The sequence below is a fragment of the Salvelinus fontinalis genome, chromosome 11, assembly GCF_029448725.1.
Source record: "Salvelinus fontinalis isolate EN_2023a chromosome 11, ASM2944872v1, whole genome shotgun sequence".
Classification (NCBI taxonomy): Eukaryota; Metazoa; Chordata; class Actinopteri; order Salmoniformes; family Salmonidae; genus Salvelinus; species Salvelinus fontinalis.
Window position 1 is genome coordinate 56,754,009 of NC_074675.1, and position 14,837 is coordinate 56,768,845.

Genomic DNA, 14,837 nt, shown 5'->3' on the forward strand with positions numbered 1-14,837 from the left:
GTCCATCATGTAAAGAGAAGGATGTAGCCTAGGTAACGGTGGTGACCTGTTAACAGTCCATCATGTAAAGAGAAGGATGTAGCCTAGGTAACGGTGGTGACCTGTTAACAGTCCATCATGTAAAGAGAAGGGTGTAGCCTAGGTAACGGTGGTGACCTGTTAACAGTCCATAATGTAAAGAGAAGGATGTAGCCTAGGTAACGGTGGTGACCTGTTAACAGTCCATCATGTAAAGAGAAGGATGTAGCCTAGGTAACGGTGGTGACCTGTTAACAGTCCATCATGTAAAGAGAAGGATGTAGCCTAGGTAACGGTGGTGACCTGTTAACAGTACATCATGTAAAGAGAAGGATGTAGCCTAGGTAACGGTGGTGACCTGTTAACAGTCCATCATGTAAAGAGAAGGGTGTAGCCTAGGTAACGGTGGTGACCTGTTAACAGTCCATCATGTAAAGAGAAGGATGTAGCCTAGGTAACGGTGGTGACCTGTTAACAGTCCATCATGTAAAGAGAAGGGTGTAGCCTAGGTAACGGTGGTGACCTGTTAACAGTCCATAATGTAAAGAGAAGGATGTAGCCTAGGTAACGGTGGTGACCTGTTAACAGTCCATCATGTAAAGAGAAGGATGTAGCCTAGGTAACGGTGGTGACCTGTTAACAGTCCATCATGTAAAGAGAAGGATGTAGCCTAGGTAACGGTGGTGACCTGTTAACAGTCCATCATGTAAAGAGAAGGATGTAGCCTAGGTAACGGTGGTGACCTCTTAGCAGTCCATCATGTAAAGAGAAGGATGTAGCCTAGGTAACGGTGGTGACCTGTTAACAGTCCATCATGTAAAGAGAAGGATGTAGCCTAGGTAACGGTGGTGACCTGTTAACAGTCCATAATGTAAAGAGAAGGATGTAGCCTAGGTAACGGTGGTGACTTGTTAACAGTCCATCATGTAAAGAGAAGGATGTAGCCTAGGTAACGGTGGTGACCTCCTAGCAGTCCATCATGTAAAGAGAAGGGTGTAGCCTAGGTAACGGTGGTGACCTCTTAGCAGTCCATCATGTAAAGAGAAGGGTGTAGCCTAGGTAACGGGGGTGACCTATTAACAGTCCATCATGTAAAGAGAAGGATGTAGCCTAGGTAACGGTGGTGACCTGTTAACAGTCCATCATGTAAAGAGAAGGATGTAGCCTAGGTAACGGTGGTGACCTGTTAACAGTACATCATGTAAAGAGAAGGATGTAGCCTAGGTAACGGTGGTGACCTGTTAACAGTCCATCATGTAAAGAGAAGGATGTAGCCATGGTAACGGTGGTGACCTGTTAACAGTCCATCATGTAAAGAGAAGGATGTAGCCTAGGTAACGGTGGTGACCTGTTAGCAGTCCATCATGTAAAGAGAAGGATGTAGCCTAGGTAACGGTGGTGACCTGTTAACAGTCCATCATGTAAAGAGAAGGATGTAGCCTAGGTAACGGTGGTGACCTCTTAGCAGTCCATCATGTAAAGAGAAGGATGTAGCCTAGGTGACGGTGGTGACCTGTTAACAGTCCATCATGTAAAGAGAAGGATGTAGCCATGGTAACGGTGGTGACCTGTTAACAGTCCATAATTTAAAGAGAAGGATGTAGCCTAGGTAACGGTGGTTACCTGTTAACAGTCCATCATGTAAAGAGAAGGATGTAGCCTAGGTAACGGTGGTGACCTGTTAACAGTCCATCATGTAAAGAGAAGGATGTAGCCTAGGTAACGGTGGTGACCTGTTAACAGTCCATCATGTAAAGAGAAGGATGTAGCCTAGGTAACGGTGGTGACCTGTTAACAGTCCATCATGTAAAGAGAAGGATGTAGCCTAGGTAACGGTGGTGACCTGTTAACAGTCCATCATGTAAAGAGAAGGATGTAGCCTAGGTAACGGTGGTGACCTGTTAACAGTCCATCATGTAAAGAGAAGGATATAGCCTAGGTAACGGTGGTGACCTGTTAACAGTCCATCATGTAAAGAGAAGGATGTAGCCTAGGTAACGGTGGGGACCTGTTAACAGTCCATCATGTAAAGAGAAGGGTATAGCCTAGGTAACGGTGGTGACCTGTTAACAGTCCATCATGTAAAGAGAAGGATGTAGCCTAGGTAACGGTGGTGACCTGTTAGCAGTCCATCATGTAAAGAGAAGGGTGTAGCCTAGGTAACGGTGGTGACCTGTTAACAGTCCATAATGTAAAGAGAAGGATGTAGCCTAGGTAACGGTGGTGACCTGTTAACAGTCCATCATGTAAAGAGAAGGATGTAGCCTAGGTAACGGTGGTGACCTGTTAACAGTCCATAATGTAAAGAGAAGGATGTAGCCTAGGTAACGGTGGTGAAGGGGTGTGTAGTGTCACTTAGGGGTTCCCCGTCTCCAGGGGTAACGTAGCAGAATGTGTGACATCACAGCGTTCTTGTTTATAATGTAACCGCTGCTCGGTTCACAGCCAGACACATCCTGACTCTACAGGATAAAGAACAGAGCTTAGACAAACCAAGAAAACAACTACAAACAACATTAAAGGAACCTGAAGACAACTTTTAAAAAACATTAAAGGAACCTAAAGACAACTTTAAAACAACTTCTAGGAAACAATAACTGGTTGGATTACAACTCGAAGAGACAAGGAATTGTTTTTCCTACAGATACTGTACTATCATTATTATTATTATTTACACTCCTGAAGAACAATATCATTTATTATTTTGACCTTTTTTTAGTTTTTTTTGTTTTTCTTCTCAAACAAAGATGGTTGCTTCATCTTCTTCTTCCACCCTTACCCTTCGTCTCCTCCTCATCCTCCTCTCTCTGTCACTGAGTGTGGAGTCTCGACTCTCGTCCCAACCCTCGCCCCGACCATCACCTCGGAAACACGACACACAGGTAAGTGAGGTGCCTTTTTCAACACCCGAGGGCCCGTCTTCACAGAGGGGATCTGATCCTACTCTGAGACGCTTTGTGAATACGGACCCAGGGAGTATGTACCAGTGTTGTGTAAAGTTATACTGTCTCATGTTGGTTCAAGGCCAGACAACAGGACCTTAGTAGAGCTGAGGGAGAGAGAGGACGCTGGGTGATACATGTCCTCTACAGTGGAGGTGTTTGAGAACCAGATGAGATGCCAGGGGAACAGTGGGTCAGGGAGAGAGAGTACGCTGGGTGATACATGTCCTCTACAGTGGAGGTGTTTGAGAACCAGATGAGATGCCAGGGGAACAGTGGGTCAGCGAGAGAGAGTACGCTGGGTGATACATGTCCTCTACAGTGGAGGTGTTTGAGAACCAGATGAGATGCCAGGGGAACAGTGGGTCAGCGAGAGAGAGTACGCTGGGTGATACATGTCCTCTACAGTGGAGGTGTTTGAGAACCAGATGAGATGCCAGGGGAACAGTGGGTCAGCGAGAGAGAGGACGCTGGGTGATACATGTCCTCTACAGTGGAGGTGTTTGAGAACCAGATGAGATGCCAGGGGAACAGTGGGTAAGGGAGAGAGAGACTTATTTTTACAGTGGTGGGAAAAGGACCCAATTGTCATACTTGAGTAAAAGTAAAGATACCGCAATAGAAAATGACTCCAGTAAAAGTGTAAGTCACCCAGTAAAATACTACTGGAGTAAAAGTCTAAAAGTATTTGGTTTTAAATATACTCAAGTATCAACAGTCAAAGTATAAATCATTTCAAATTCCTTATATTAAGCAAAGTAGACGATTGTCTTGTTTTATTATTTACAGAAAGCCAGGGGCATGCTCCAACTCTCAGATATCATTTACAAATGAAGCATGTGTTTAGTGAGTCCTCCAGATCAGAGGCAGTAGAGATGACCAGGGATGTTCTCTGTTTAGTGAGTCCTCCAGATCAGAGGCAGTAGGGATGACCAGGGATGTTCTCTGTTTAGTGAGTCCTCCAGATCAGAGGCAGTAGGGGTGACCGGGGATGTTCTCTGTTTAGTGAGTCCACCAGATCGGTGGCAGTAGGGATGACCAGGGATGTTCTCTGTTTAGTGAGTCCTCCAGATCAGAGGCAGTAGGGATGACCAGGGATGTTCCCTGTTTATTGAGTCCTCCAGATCGGTGGCAGTAGGGATGACCAGGGATGTTCTCTGTTTAGTGAGTCCTCCAGATCAGAGGCAGTAGGGATGACCAGGGATGTTCTCTGTTTAGTGAGTCCGCCAGATCAGAGGCAGTAGGGATGACCAGGGATGTTCTCTGTTTAGTGAGTCCGCCAGATCAGAGGCAGTAGGGATGACCAGGGATGTTCTCTGTTTAGTGAGTCCTCCAGATCAGAGACAGTAGGGATGACCAGGGATGTTCTCTGTTTAGTGAGTCCTCCAGATCAGAGGCAGTAGGGATGACCAGGGATGTTCTCTGTTTAGTGAGTCCTCCAGATCAGAGGCAGTAGGGATGACCAGGGATGTTCTCTGTTTAGTGAGTCCGCCAGATCAGAGGCAGTAGAGATGACCAGGGATGTTCTCTGTTTAGTGAGTCCTCCAGATCAGAGGCAGTAGGGATGACCAGGGATGTTCCCTTGATAAGTGAGTGACTTAGAGCATTTTCCTTTCCTGTTAAGCATTCGAAAGGTAACCAGGACTTTTGGATGTTTGGAGTAAAAAGTACATTATTTTCTTTAGGAATGTAGCGAAGTAAAAGTAAAAGTTGTCAAAAATATAAATAGTAAAGTAAAGATACCCCAAAAAGTAGTACTTAAGTAGTACTTTAAAGTATTTTACTTAAGTACTTTACACCACTGTTCATTTATCAATATTATACTGAACAAAAATATAAATGCAACATCCAAACAATTTTAAGTATTTTACTGAGTATTTTACTGAGTATTTTACTGAGTATTTTACTGAGTATTTTACTGAGTATTTTACTGAGTATTTTACTGAGTATTTTCCTGAGTATTTTACTAAGTATTTTACTACAGTATCAGGAAATTAGTCCATTGTAATACATTCTCTTTAAATCTATGGATTTCACATGACTGGGAACACAGATATGCATCTGTTGGTTAAAAATACCTTATAAAAGGTAGGGGTGTGGATCAGAAAACCAGTCGGTATCTGGTGTGACCACCATCTGCCTCATGGAGCGCGACATCTTCACACAGAGTTGATCAGGCTGTTGAATGTTGCCCCACTCCTCTTCAATGGCTGTGTGAAGTTGCTGGATATTGAACTGGAACATGCTGTTATACACATCAATCCAGAGCATCCCAAACATGCTCAATGGGTGACATGTCTGGTGAGTATGCAGGCCATGGAAGAACTGGGACATTTTCAGCTTCCAGGAATTGTGTCCAGAACTTGCAACATGAGGCCGTGCATTATCATGCTGAAACATGAGGTGATGGCGGAGGATGAATGGCATGATAATGGGCCTCAGGATCTCATGACGGTATCTCAGTGCATTCACATTGCCATCGATAAAATGCAATTGTGTTTGTTGTCTGTAGCTTATGCCTGCCCATACCATAACCCCAACACCACCATGGGGCACTCTGTTCACAACGTTGACACCAACAAAACGCTCGCCCACACATCGCCATACACATGGTCTGCGGTTGTGAGTCCAAAATGCCAAAATCTCAAAAACAACGTTGGAGGTGGCTTATGGTAGAGAAATGAACATTACATTCTTTGGCAACAGCTCTGGTAGACATTCCTGCAGTCAGCATGCCAATTACACACTCCCTCAAAACTTGAGACATCTGTGGCATTTTAACATTTTAGGGTGGCCGTTTATTGTCCCCAGCACAAGGTGCACCTGTGTAATGATCATGCTGTGTAATCAGATTCTTGATATGCCACACCTGTCAGGTGGATGAATTATCCTGTCAAAGGAGAAACGTTCACTAACAGGGATGGAAACACATTGTGAAATAAATGTGAGAGAAATCAGATTTTTGTGCTTATCGAACATTTCTACAATATCTTATTTCAGCTCGTGAAAAATCAGACCAACACTTTCCATGTTGAGTTTATATTTTTGTTCAGTGTTCATAGAAACTATTCTAAAATACTAGTTATGAATGGAATTTAGAATGTTTGTACGTATAGAAAAAGTGTGATTTATCAAATGATCCTACGAGCATTATTCACACATCAGTAGGACATAACCATTGATGAATACCACTTGTTCTCAGCTTCAGTCCTAGTACACAACCTTGGCTATTTGCATTGTGAAACGCCCCTAATTATGGTCAAAAATCCCTTTAAATCCTGTGGTAAACAACTGTGTGTCATGAAATATGGCATTGCCAAAAAAAAAAACTCCCCAAAAACAACTTTTCCAAAACTGAAATAGGGGGCTGGTGGAGAAGGTTGAGTACAACCAAAATGTTTTATTTGGCTCAGTTGTGGCTTGTCCAGTAAAAATAATACCATACTGGAGCTACAAAGACAGGAGGACCATTAGGACAATTCAACGACAGGACCATTAGGACAATTCAACGACAGGACCATTAGGACAATTCAACGACAGGACCATTAGGACAATTCAACAACAGGACCATTAGGACAATTCAACAACAGGACCATTAGGACAATTCAACGACAGGACCATTACGACAATTCAACGACAGGACCATTACGACAATTCAACAACAGGACCATTAGGACAATTCAACGACAGGACCATTAGGACAATTCAACAACAGGACCATTAGGACAATTCAACGACAGGACCATTAGGACAATTCAACGACAGGACCATTACGACAATTCAACGACAGGACCATTAGGACAATTCAACGACAGGACCATTACGACAATTCAACGACAGGACCATTAGGACAATTCAACGACAGGACCATTAGGACAATTCAACAACAGGACCATTAGGACAATTCAACGACAGGACCATTAGGACAATTCAACGACAGGACCATTAGGACAATTCAACGACAGGACCATTAGGACAATTCAACAACAGGACCATTAGGACAATTCAACAACAGGACCATTAGGACAATTCAACAACAGGACCATTAGGACAATTCAACGACAGGACCATTAGGACAATTCAACGACAGGACCATTAGGACAATTCAACAACAGGACCATTAGGACAATTCAACGACAGGACCATTAGGACAATTCAACGACAGGACCATTACGACAATTCAACGACAGGACCATTAGGACAATTCAACGACAGGACCATTAGGACAATTCAACGACAGGACCATTAGGACAATTCCACGACAGGACCATTAGGACAATTCAACGACAGGACCATTAGGACAATTCAACGACAGGACCATTAGGACAATTCAACGACAGGACCATTAGGACAATTCAACGACAGGACCATTAGGACAATTCAACAACAGGACCATTAGGACAATTCAACGACAGGACCATTAGGACAATTCAACGACAGGACCATTAGGACAATTCAACGACAGGACCATTAGGACAATTCAACGACAGGACCATTAGGACAATTCAACGACAGGACCATTAGGACAATTCAACGACAGGACCATTACGACAATTCAACGACAGGACCATTAGGACAATTCAACGACAGGACCATTAGGACAATTCAACGACAGGACCATTAGGACAATTCAACGACAGGACCATTAGGACAATTCAAGTTGCTTTAGCAATGGCAAATATACTTCAAATGAGTAGGCAACACTCACCAGTCATCCATCCATCCTCACCAGTCATCCATCTATCCTCACCAGTCATCCATCTATCCTCACCAGTCATCCATCCATCCTCACCAGTCATCCATCCATCCTCACCAGTCATCCATCCATCCTCACCAGTCATCCATCCATCTATCCTCACCAGTCATCCATCCATCCTCAACAGTCATCCATCCATCTATCCTCACCAGTCATCCATCCATCCTCACCAGTCATCCATCCATCCTCAACAGTCATCCATCCATCTATCCTCACCAGTCATCCATCCATCCTCAACAGTCATCCATCCATCCTCACCAGTCATCCATCCATCCTCACCAGTCATCCATCCATCCTCACCAGTCATCCATCCATCCTCACCAGTCATCCATCTATCCTCACCAGTCATCCATCCATCCTCACCAGTCATCCATCCATCCTCACCAGTCATCCATCCATCCTCACCAGTCATCCATCCATCCTCACCAGTCATCCATCTATCCTCACCAGTCATCCATCCATCCTCACCAGTCATCCATCCATCCTCACCAGTCATCCATCCATCCTCACCAGTCATCCATCCATCCTCAACAGTCATCCATCCATCTATCCTCAACAGTCATCCATCCATCCATCCTCACCAGTCATCCATCCATCCTCACCAGTCATCCATCTATCCTCACCAGTCATCCATCCATCCATCCTCACCAGTCATCCATCTATCCTCACCAGTCATCCATCCATCCTCACCAGTCATCCATCCATCCTCACCAGTCATCCATCCATCCTCACCAGTCATCCATAAATCCTCACCAGTCATCCATCCTCACCAGTCATCCATCCATCCTCACCAGTCATCCCTCCATCCATTCCCACCAGTCATCCATCCATCCATTCCCACCAGTCATCCATCCATCCTCACCAGTCATCCATCCATTCCCACCAGTCATCCATCCATCCTCACCAGTCATCCATCCATCCTCACCAGTCATCCATCCATCCTCACCAGTCATCCATCCATCCTCACCAGTCATCCATCCATCCTCAACAGTCATCCATCCATCTATCCTCAACAGTCATCCATCCATCCATCCTCACCAGTCATCCATCCATCCTCACCAGTCATCCATCCTCAACAGCTCCCTCTTGTAGGTGTATAGGCCAACATTGAGGTTCTGCAGAATAAACGAGTCGTGGGTTTCGCCTGGCCACCTGGTCACCTGGCCACCTGGTCACCTGATTCAGCCGTCTTTTGCCAATAAGAGCCTTTTCTGTTCACATAGTTGGACTGGTTTTGGTTTGATGCTTTTATGGTCGATGTGGGGGCAGTCTATTGCTCTGTTCCCATTGGTGGCAAAGAAACGCCTCTTGGATTAAACCTGTTGTGTAACGGTGTATGGAAACGATATGTTACTGTTCATTTAGCTGACGATGGAAACGATATGTTACTGTTCATTTAGCTGACGATGGAAACGATATGTTACTGTTCATTTAGCTGATGGAAACGATATGTTACTGTTCATTTAGCTGACGATGGAAACGATATGTTACTGTTCATTTAGCTGATGATGGAAACGATATGTTACTGTTCATTTAGCTGACGATGGAAACGATATGTTACTGTTCATTTAGCTGACGATGGAAACGATATGTTACTGTTCATTTAGCTGATGGAAACGATATGTTACTGTTCATTTAGCTGACGATGGAAACGATATGTTACTGTTCATTTAGCTGACGATGGAAACGATATGTTACTGTTCATTTAGCTGATGATGGAAACGATATGTTACTGTTCATTTAGCTGATGATGGAAACGATATGTTACTGTTCATTTAGCTGATGGAAACGATATGTTACTGTTCATTTAGCTGATGATGGAAACGATATGTTACTGTTCATTTAGCTGATGGAAACGATATGTTACTGTTCATTTAGCTGACGATGGAAACGATATGTTACTGTTCATTTAGCTGATGGAAACGATATGTTACTGTTCATTTAGCTGATGATGGAAACGATATGTTACTGTTCATTTAGCTGACGATGGAAACGATATGTTACTGTTCATTTAGCTGATGGAAACTATATGTTACTGTTCATTTAGCTGACGATGGAAACGATATGTTACTGTTCATTTAGCTGATGATGGAAACGATATGTTACTGTTCATTTAGCTGATGATGGAAACGATATGTTACTGTTCATTTAGCTGACGATGGAAACGATATGTTACTGTTCATTTAGCTGATGATGGAAACGATATGTTACTGATCATTTAGCTGACGATGGAAACGATATGTTACTGTTCATTTAGCTGACGATGGAAACGATATGTTACTGTTCATTTAGCTGATGATGGAAACGATATGTTACTGTTCATTTAGCTGATGATGGAAACGATATGTTACTGTTCATTTAGCTGATGATGGAAACGATATGTTACTGTTCATTTAGCTGATGGAAACGATATGTTACTGTTCATTTAGCTGACGATGGAAACGATATGTTACTGTTCATTTAGCTGATGGAAACGATATGTTACTGTTCATTTAGCTGACGATGGAAACGATATGTTACTGTTCATTTAGCTGACGATGGAAACGATATGTTACTGTTCATTTAGCTGATGATGGAAACGATATGTTACTGTTCATTTAGCTGATGATGGAAACGATATGTTACTGTTCATTTAGCTGACGATGGAAACGATATGTTACTGTTCATTTAGCTGATGATGGAAACGATATGTTACTGTTCATTTAGCTGACGATGGAAACGATATGTTACTGTTCATTTAGCTGACGATGGAAACGATATGTTACTGTTCATTTAGCTGATGGAAACGATATGTTACTGTTCATTTAGCTGATGATGGAAACGATATGTTACTGTTCATTTAGCTGATGATGGAAACGATATGTTACTGTTCATTTAGCTGACGATGGAAACGATATGTTACTGTTCATTTAGCTGATGATGGAAACGATATGTTACTGTTCATTTAGCTGACGATGGAAACGATATGTTACTGTTCATTTAGCTGACGATGGAAACGATATGTTACTGTTCATTTAGCTGATGATGGAAACGATATGTTACTGTTCATTTAGCTGATGATGGAAACGATATGTTACTGTTCATTTAGCTGATGGAAACGATATGTTACTGTTCATTTAGCTGACGATGGAAACGATATGTTACTGTTCATTTAGCTGATGGAAACGATATGTTACTGTTCATTTAGCTGATGATGGAAACGATATGTTACTGTTCATTTAGCTGATGATGGAAACGATATGTTACTGTTCATTTAGCTGATGGAAACGATATGTTACTGTTCATTTAGCTGACGATGGAAACGATATGTTACTGTTCATTTAGCTGATGATGGAAACGATATGTTACTGATCATTTAGCTGACGATGGAAACGATATGTTACTGTTCATTTAGCTGACGATGGAAACGATATGTTACTGTTCATTTAGCTGATGATGGAAACGATATGTTACTGTTCATTTAGCTGATGGAAACGATATGTTACTGATCATTTAGCTGACGATGGAAACGATATGTTACTGTTCATTTAGCTGACGATGGAAACGATATGTTACTGTTCATTTAGCTGATGGAAACGATATGTTACTGTTCATTTAGCTGATGATGGAAACGATATGTTACTGTTCATTTAGCTGACGATGGAAACGATATGTTACTGTTCATTTAGCTGATGGAAACGATATGTTACTGTTCATTTAGCTGACGATGGAAACGATATGTTACTGTTCATTTAGCTGACGATGGAAACGATATGTTACTGTTCATTTAGCTGACGATGGAAACGATATGTTACTGTTCATTTAGCTGACAATGGAAACGATATGTTACTGTTCATTTAGCTGACGATGGAAACGATATGTTACTGTTCATTTAGCTGACGATGGAAACGATATGTTACTGTTCATTTAGCTGACGATGGAAACGATATGTTACTGTTCATTTAGCTGACGATGGAAACGATATGTTACTGTTCATTTAGCTGATGGAAACGATATGTTACTGATCATTTAGCTGACGATGGAAACGATATGTTACTGTTCATTTAGCTGACGATGGAAACGATATGTTACTGTTCATTTAGCTGACGATGGAAACGATATGTTACTGTTCATTTAGCTGATGGAAACGATATGTTACTGTTCATTTAGCTGACGATGGAAACGATATGTTACTGTTCATTTAGCTGGTGATGGAAACGATATGTTACTGTTCATTTAGCTGACGATGGAAACGATATGTTACTGTTCATTTAGCTGGTGATTGCATCCAAAACATCAACTCATCGAGGGATGTGAGACGCTGAAGTGGCCGTTGCCAAAAACCAGAGGATGTTCACCAGAATGGCATGTGTTTGCCTTTCTAAAGTCCTATAACGGAAATTACACTGTATCTGATGAGCCGGTCTTCAGTCTTCAGTCTTTAACCTCTTTCTGCTAAAAAAGTCCCAGGTCTCTAAAAACGCGCTCTCTGCGAAATGAGGCTTGAGCCAGATCTTCCAATCAAATGTATTTATAAAGCCCTTCTTTCATCAGCTGATGTCTCAAAGTACTGTACAGAAACCCAGCCTAAAACCCCAAACAGCAAGCAATGCAGTTATAGAAGCACGGTGGCTAGGAAAAACTCCCTAGAAAGGCCAGAACCTAGGAAGAAACCTAGAGAGGACCCAGGCTATGAGGGGTGGCCAGTCCTCTTCTGGCTGTGCCGGGTGGACATGATAACATCAGCCTCGCTCATTGGATTTCCATTATCTCAGTCGTTTATAGGATTTACAAAATGGTTTACCTTTCACACGTACAGTACCTGTAATTTAACAAATTACTACTTTATATGAATTATTATCGTGACAAATGCACTGATGCCCCTTCTCTCTCCCTCTTCTCCTCCCCTCCTCCCACCCCCCTCTCTCCCTTCCCTCCCTCCAGGTACTAGATAATCTCTTCAGCGCTCAGCTCCGCTCTCTGATCCTCAACCAACCAGACATCACCTCTGAAGGTTCCACATCTGGCCCCTCCCATTCTCCCTCCCAGGGATTGGCTGGTCGTGCCATGGGGGCGGGTCCTGTGGTCCCCAGGTTGTTCCTAGACTTTCTGCGCCGCCAGAGGATGTTCCGTGGGGGGAGCAGGAGGAGCGCCACCGCCAGGGGATGCTTCGGCATGAAGGTGGACCGCATCGGATCTATCAGCGGTCTGGGATGCTGATTGGACAACCGCCAGTGGCCTTGTGTTCTGATTGGCTATCTTTCACCCCACTACTTCCTGTGTGTGTCAGAGACCGAGGGAAGGCTGGGAGATCTCTAACTGACAGACGGATTCCCATCCCTTGATATCTAACCCCTGAACTATGAACTGTGATCCTGTGTGACTGTAGAGGTCATCTCCCTAAACCCCACGTGACCTATAGGTGGTCTTCCATGTGAGAGCTGATACTAATGACCTTTGACCTCTAACCCCTGGCTCTGTTACAGCCAGTACAACTAACCTATGGGGTGTGTGTATAATGTGTGTGTGTGTGTGTGTGTGTGTGTGTGTGTGTGTGTGTGTATAGTGTGTGTGTGTGTGTGTGTGTGTGTATAATGTGTATGTACAATGTGTGTGTATATATAATGTGTGTGTATGTACAATGTGTGTGTATAATGTTATGGTGTGTTATTCCATTGTATCCATGTATAACCTGACAGGCCTTCTGTTGTGTAATGTATGTGTGTGTGTGTGTGTGTGTGTGTGTGTGTGTGTGTGTGTGTGTGTGTGTGTGTGTGTGTGTGTGTGTGTGTGTGTGTGTGTGTGTGTGTGTGTGTGTGTGTGTGTGTATAATGTGTGTTTAGTGTATAATGTGTGTGTGTGTACTGTGTGTATAATGTGTGTGTGTGTATTGTGTGTATATATAATGTGTGTGTGTGTACTGTGTGTATAATGTGTGTGTACTGTGTGCATAATGTTATGGTGTGTTATTCCATTGTATCCATGTATAACCTGACAGGCCTTCTGTTGTATAATGTGTGTGTGTGTACTGTGTGTATTGTGTGTGTGTATAATGTGTGTGTGTGTACTGTGTGTATTGTGTGTGTGTATAATGTGTGTGTGTGTTTAGTGTATAATGTTATGGTGTGTTATTCCATTGTATCCATGTATAACCTGACAGGCCTTCTGTTGTATAAAACTGAGACCAACGTGTGTCAAACATGTTTACATCTTCCCTGTAACACGCTACCAGTAACACGCTACCAGTAACACGCTACCAGTAACATGTTATCATGACCTGCTGTGTGTTCTACTGTCTAACTGTTCCCTGTAACATGCTACCAGTAACACGCTACCAGTAACACGCTACCAGTAACACGCTACCAGTAACACGCTACCAGTAACACGCTACCAGTAACATGTTATCATGATTAACTGTTTATTAGTCTGATATGGTTTACATATATCACTATCAGTGTATCAGGACTGGGCTCAAGTCAGACTTCAATATCGTGAATGATTTAATGAATCCATCATGCTGGTACTGAAAGCTGAATTGGACCCAACCCTGCAGGATTATGTGGATGAAGAGAACTGTTTATATCTTCATGATGGAAGTCAAAAGATCTTTGTGACTAAATGAGTTCCTGTTTGTCTGAAATAATAAAACAACTCTGGCCAAGTCCTTCTGTTTCCAAGATGAACATATGTCTACATCTTATCATCAAACAAGGAAATGTTAGTTGACCAAATGGTCATTCAAAACGTGTTACGGTGATCGATACACGGTACGTGTCCGCCCTCTTGTGGATTCATGTGGTATGACACGTGCTGAAAATTTACTATAGTGACAGCACATTTTGGCTCTCGTTCTAGTCGGTTAAACAGAAGTAAAAATTCTGAAGTATAAAAATGTCTTGAAAAATTTAGAGTCACACAAGATCTGTCAAGACACAAATCAGGGATTCGTGAAAGACGAGACAATCTCTATTTTTGAAAATATTGTTCTTCATATTAACCTTTGAAACATTTACAGTATCAAATCAAATGTTATCACATTCAAAAACAATTATAAAACGGTAACTAACACAAGAGGAATAAAAAAAATACACAAGAATGGAGCACAATACAGGAAGTACCAGATCAATGTGCAGCTATATACA

At 42.6% G+C, this 14,837-nt stretch overlaps 1 protein-coding gene across 1 annotated transcript; it reads left to right on the forward strand.

Moving 5' to 3' along the window:
* The first annotated feature begins 2,471 nt into the window (after window positions 1-2,471).
* nppcl2 (natriuretic peptide C-like 2) lies at window positions 2,472-14,359 on the forward strand. Its single transcript, XM_055939121.1, has 2 exons — window positions 2,472-2,900; window positions 12,640-14,359. The coding sequence occupies exons 1-2, from the start codon at window positions 2,766-2,768 to the stop codon at window positions 12,913-12,915; spliced, it is 411 nt and encodes a 136-aa protein (XP_055795096.1). The 5' UTR covers window positions 2,472-2,765; the 3' UTR covers window positions 12,916-14,359.
* Window positions 14,360-14,837: the final 478 nt, after the last annotated feature.

What these genes read in the sequence shown, in the direction of transcription:
- nppcl2 (XM_055939121.1), top strand. Translation starts at nt 2,766, where the DNA reads ATGGTTGCTTCATCTTCTTCTTCCACCCTTACCCTTCGTCTCCTCCTC. An exon ending in CTCGGAAACACGACACACAG is followed by an intron (nt 2,901 to 12,639) that starts GTAAGTGAGGTG and finishes CCCTCCCTCCAG; the next exon opens with GTACTAGATAATCTCTTCAG.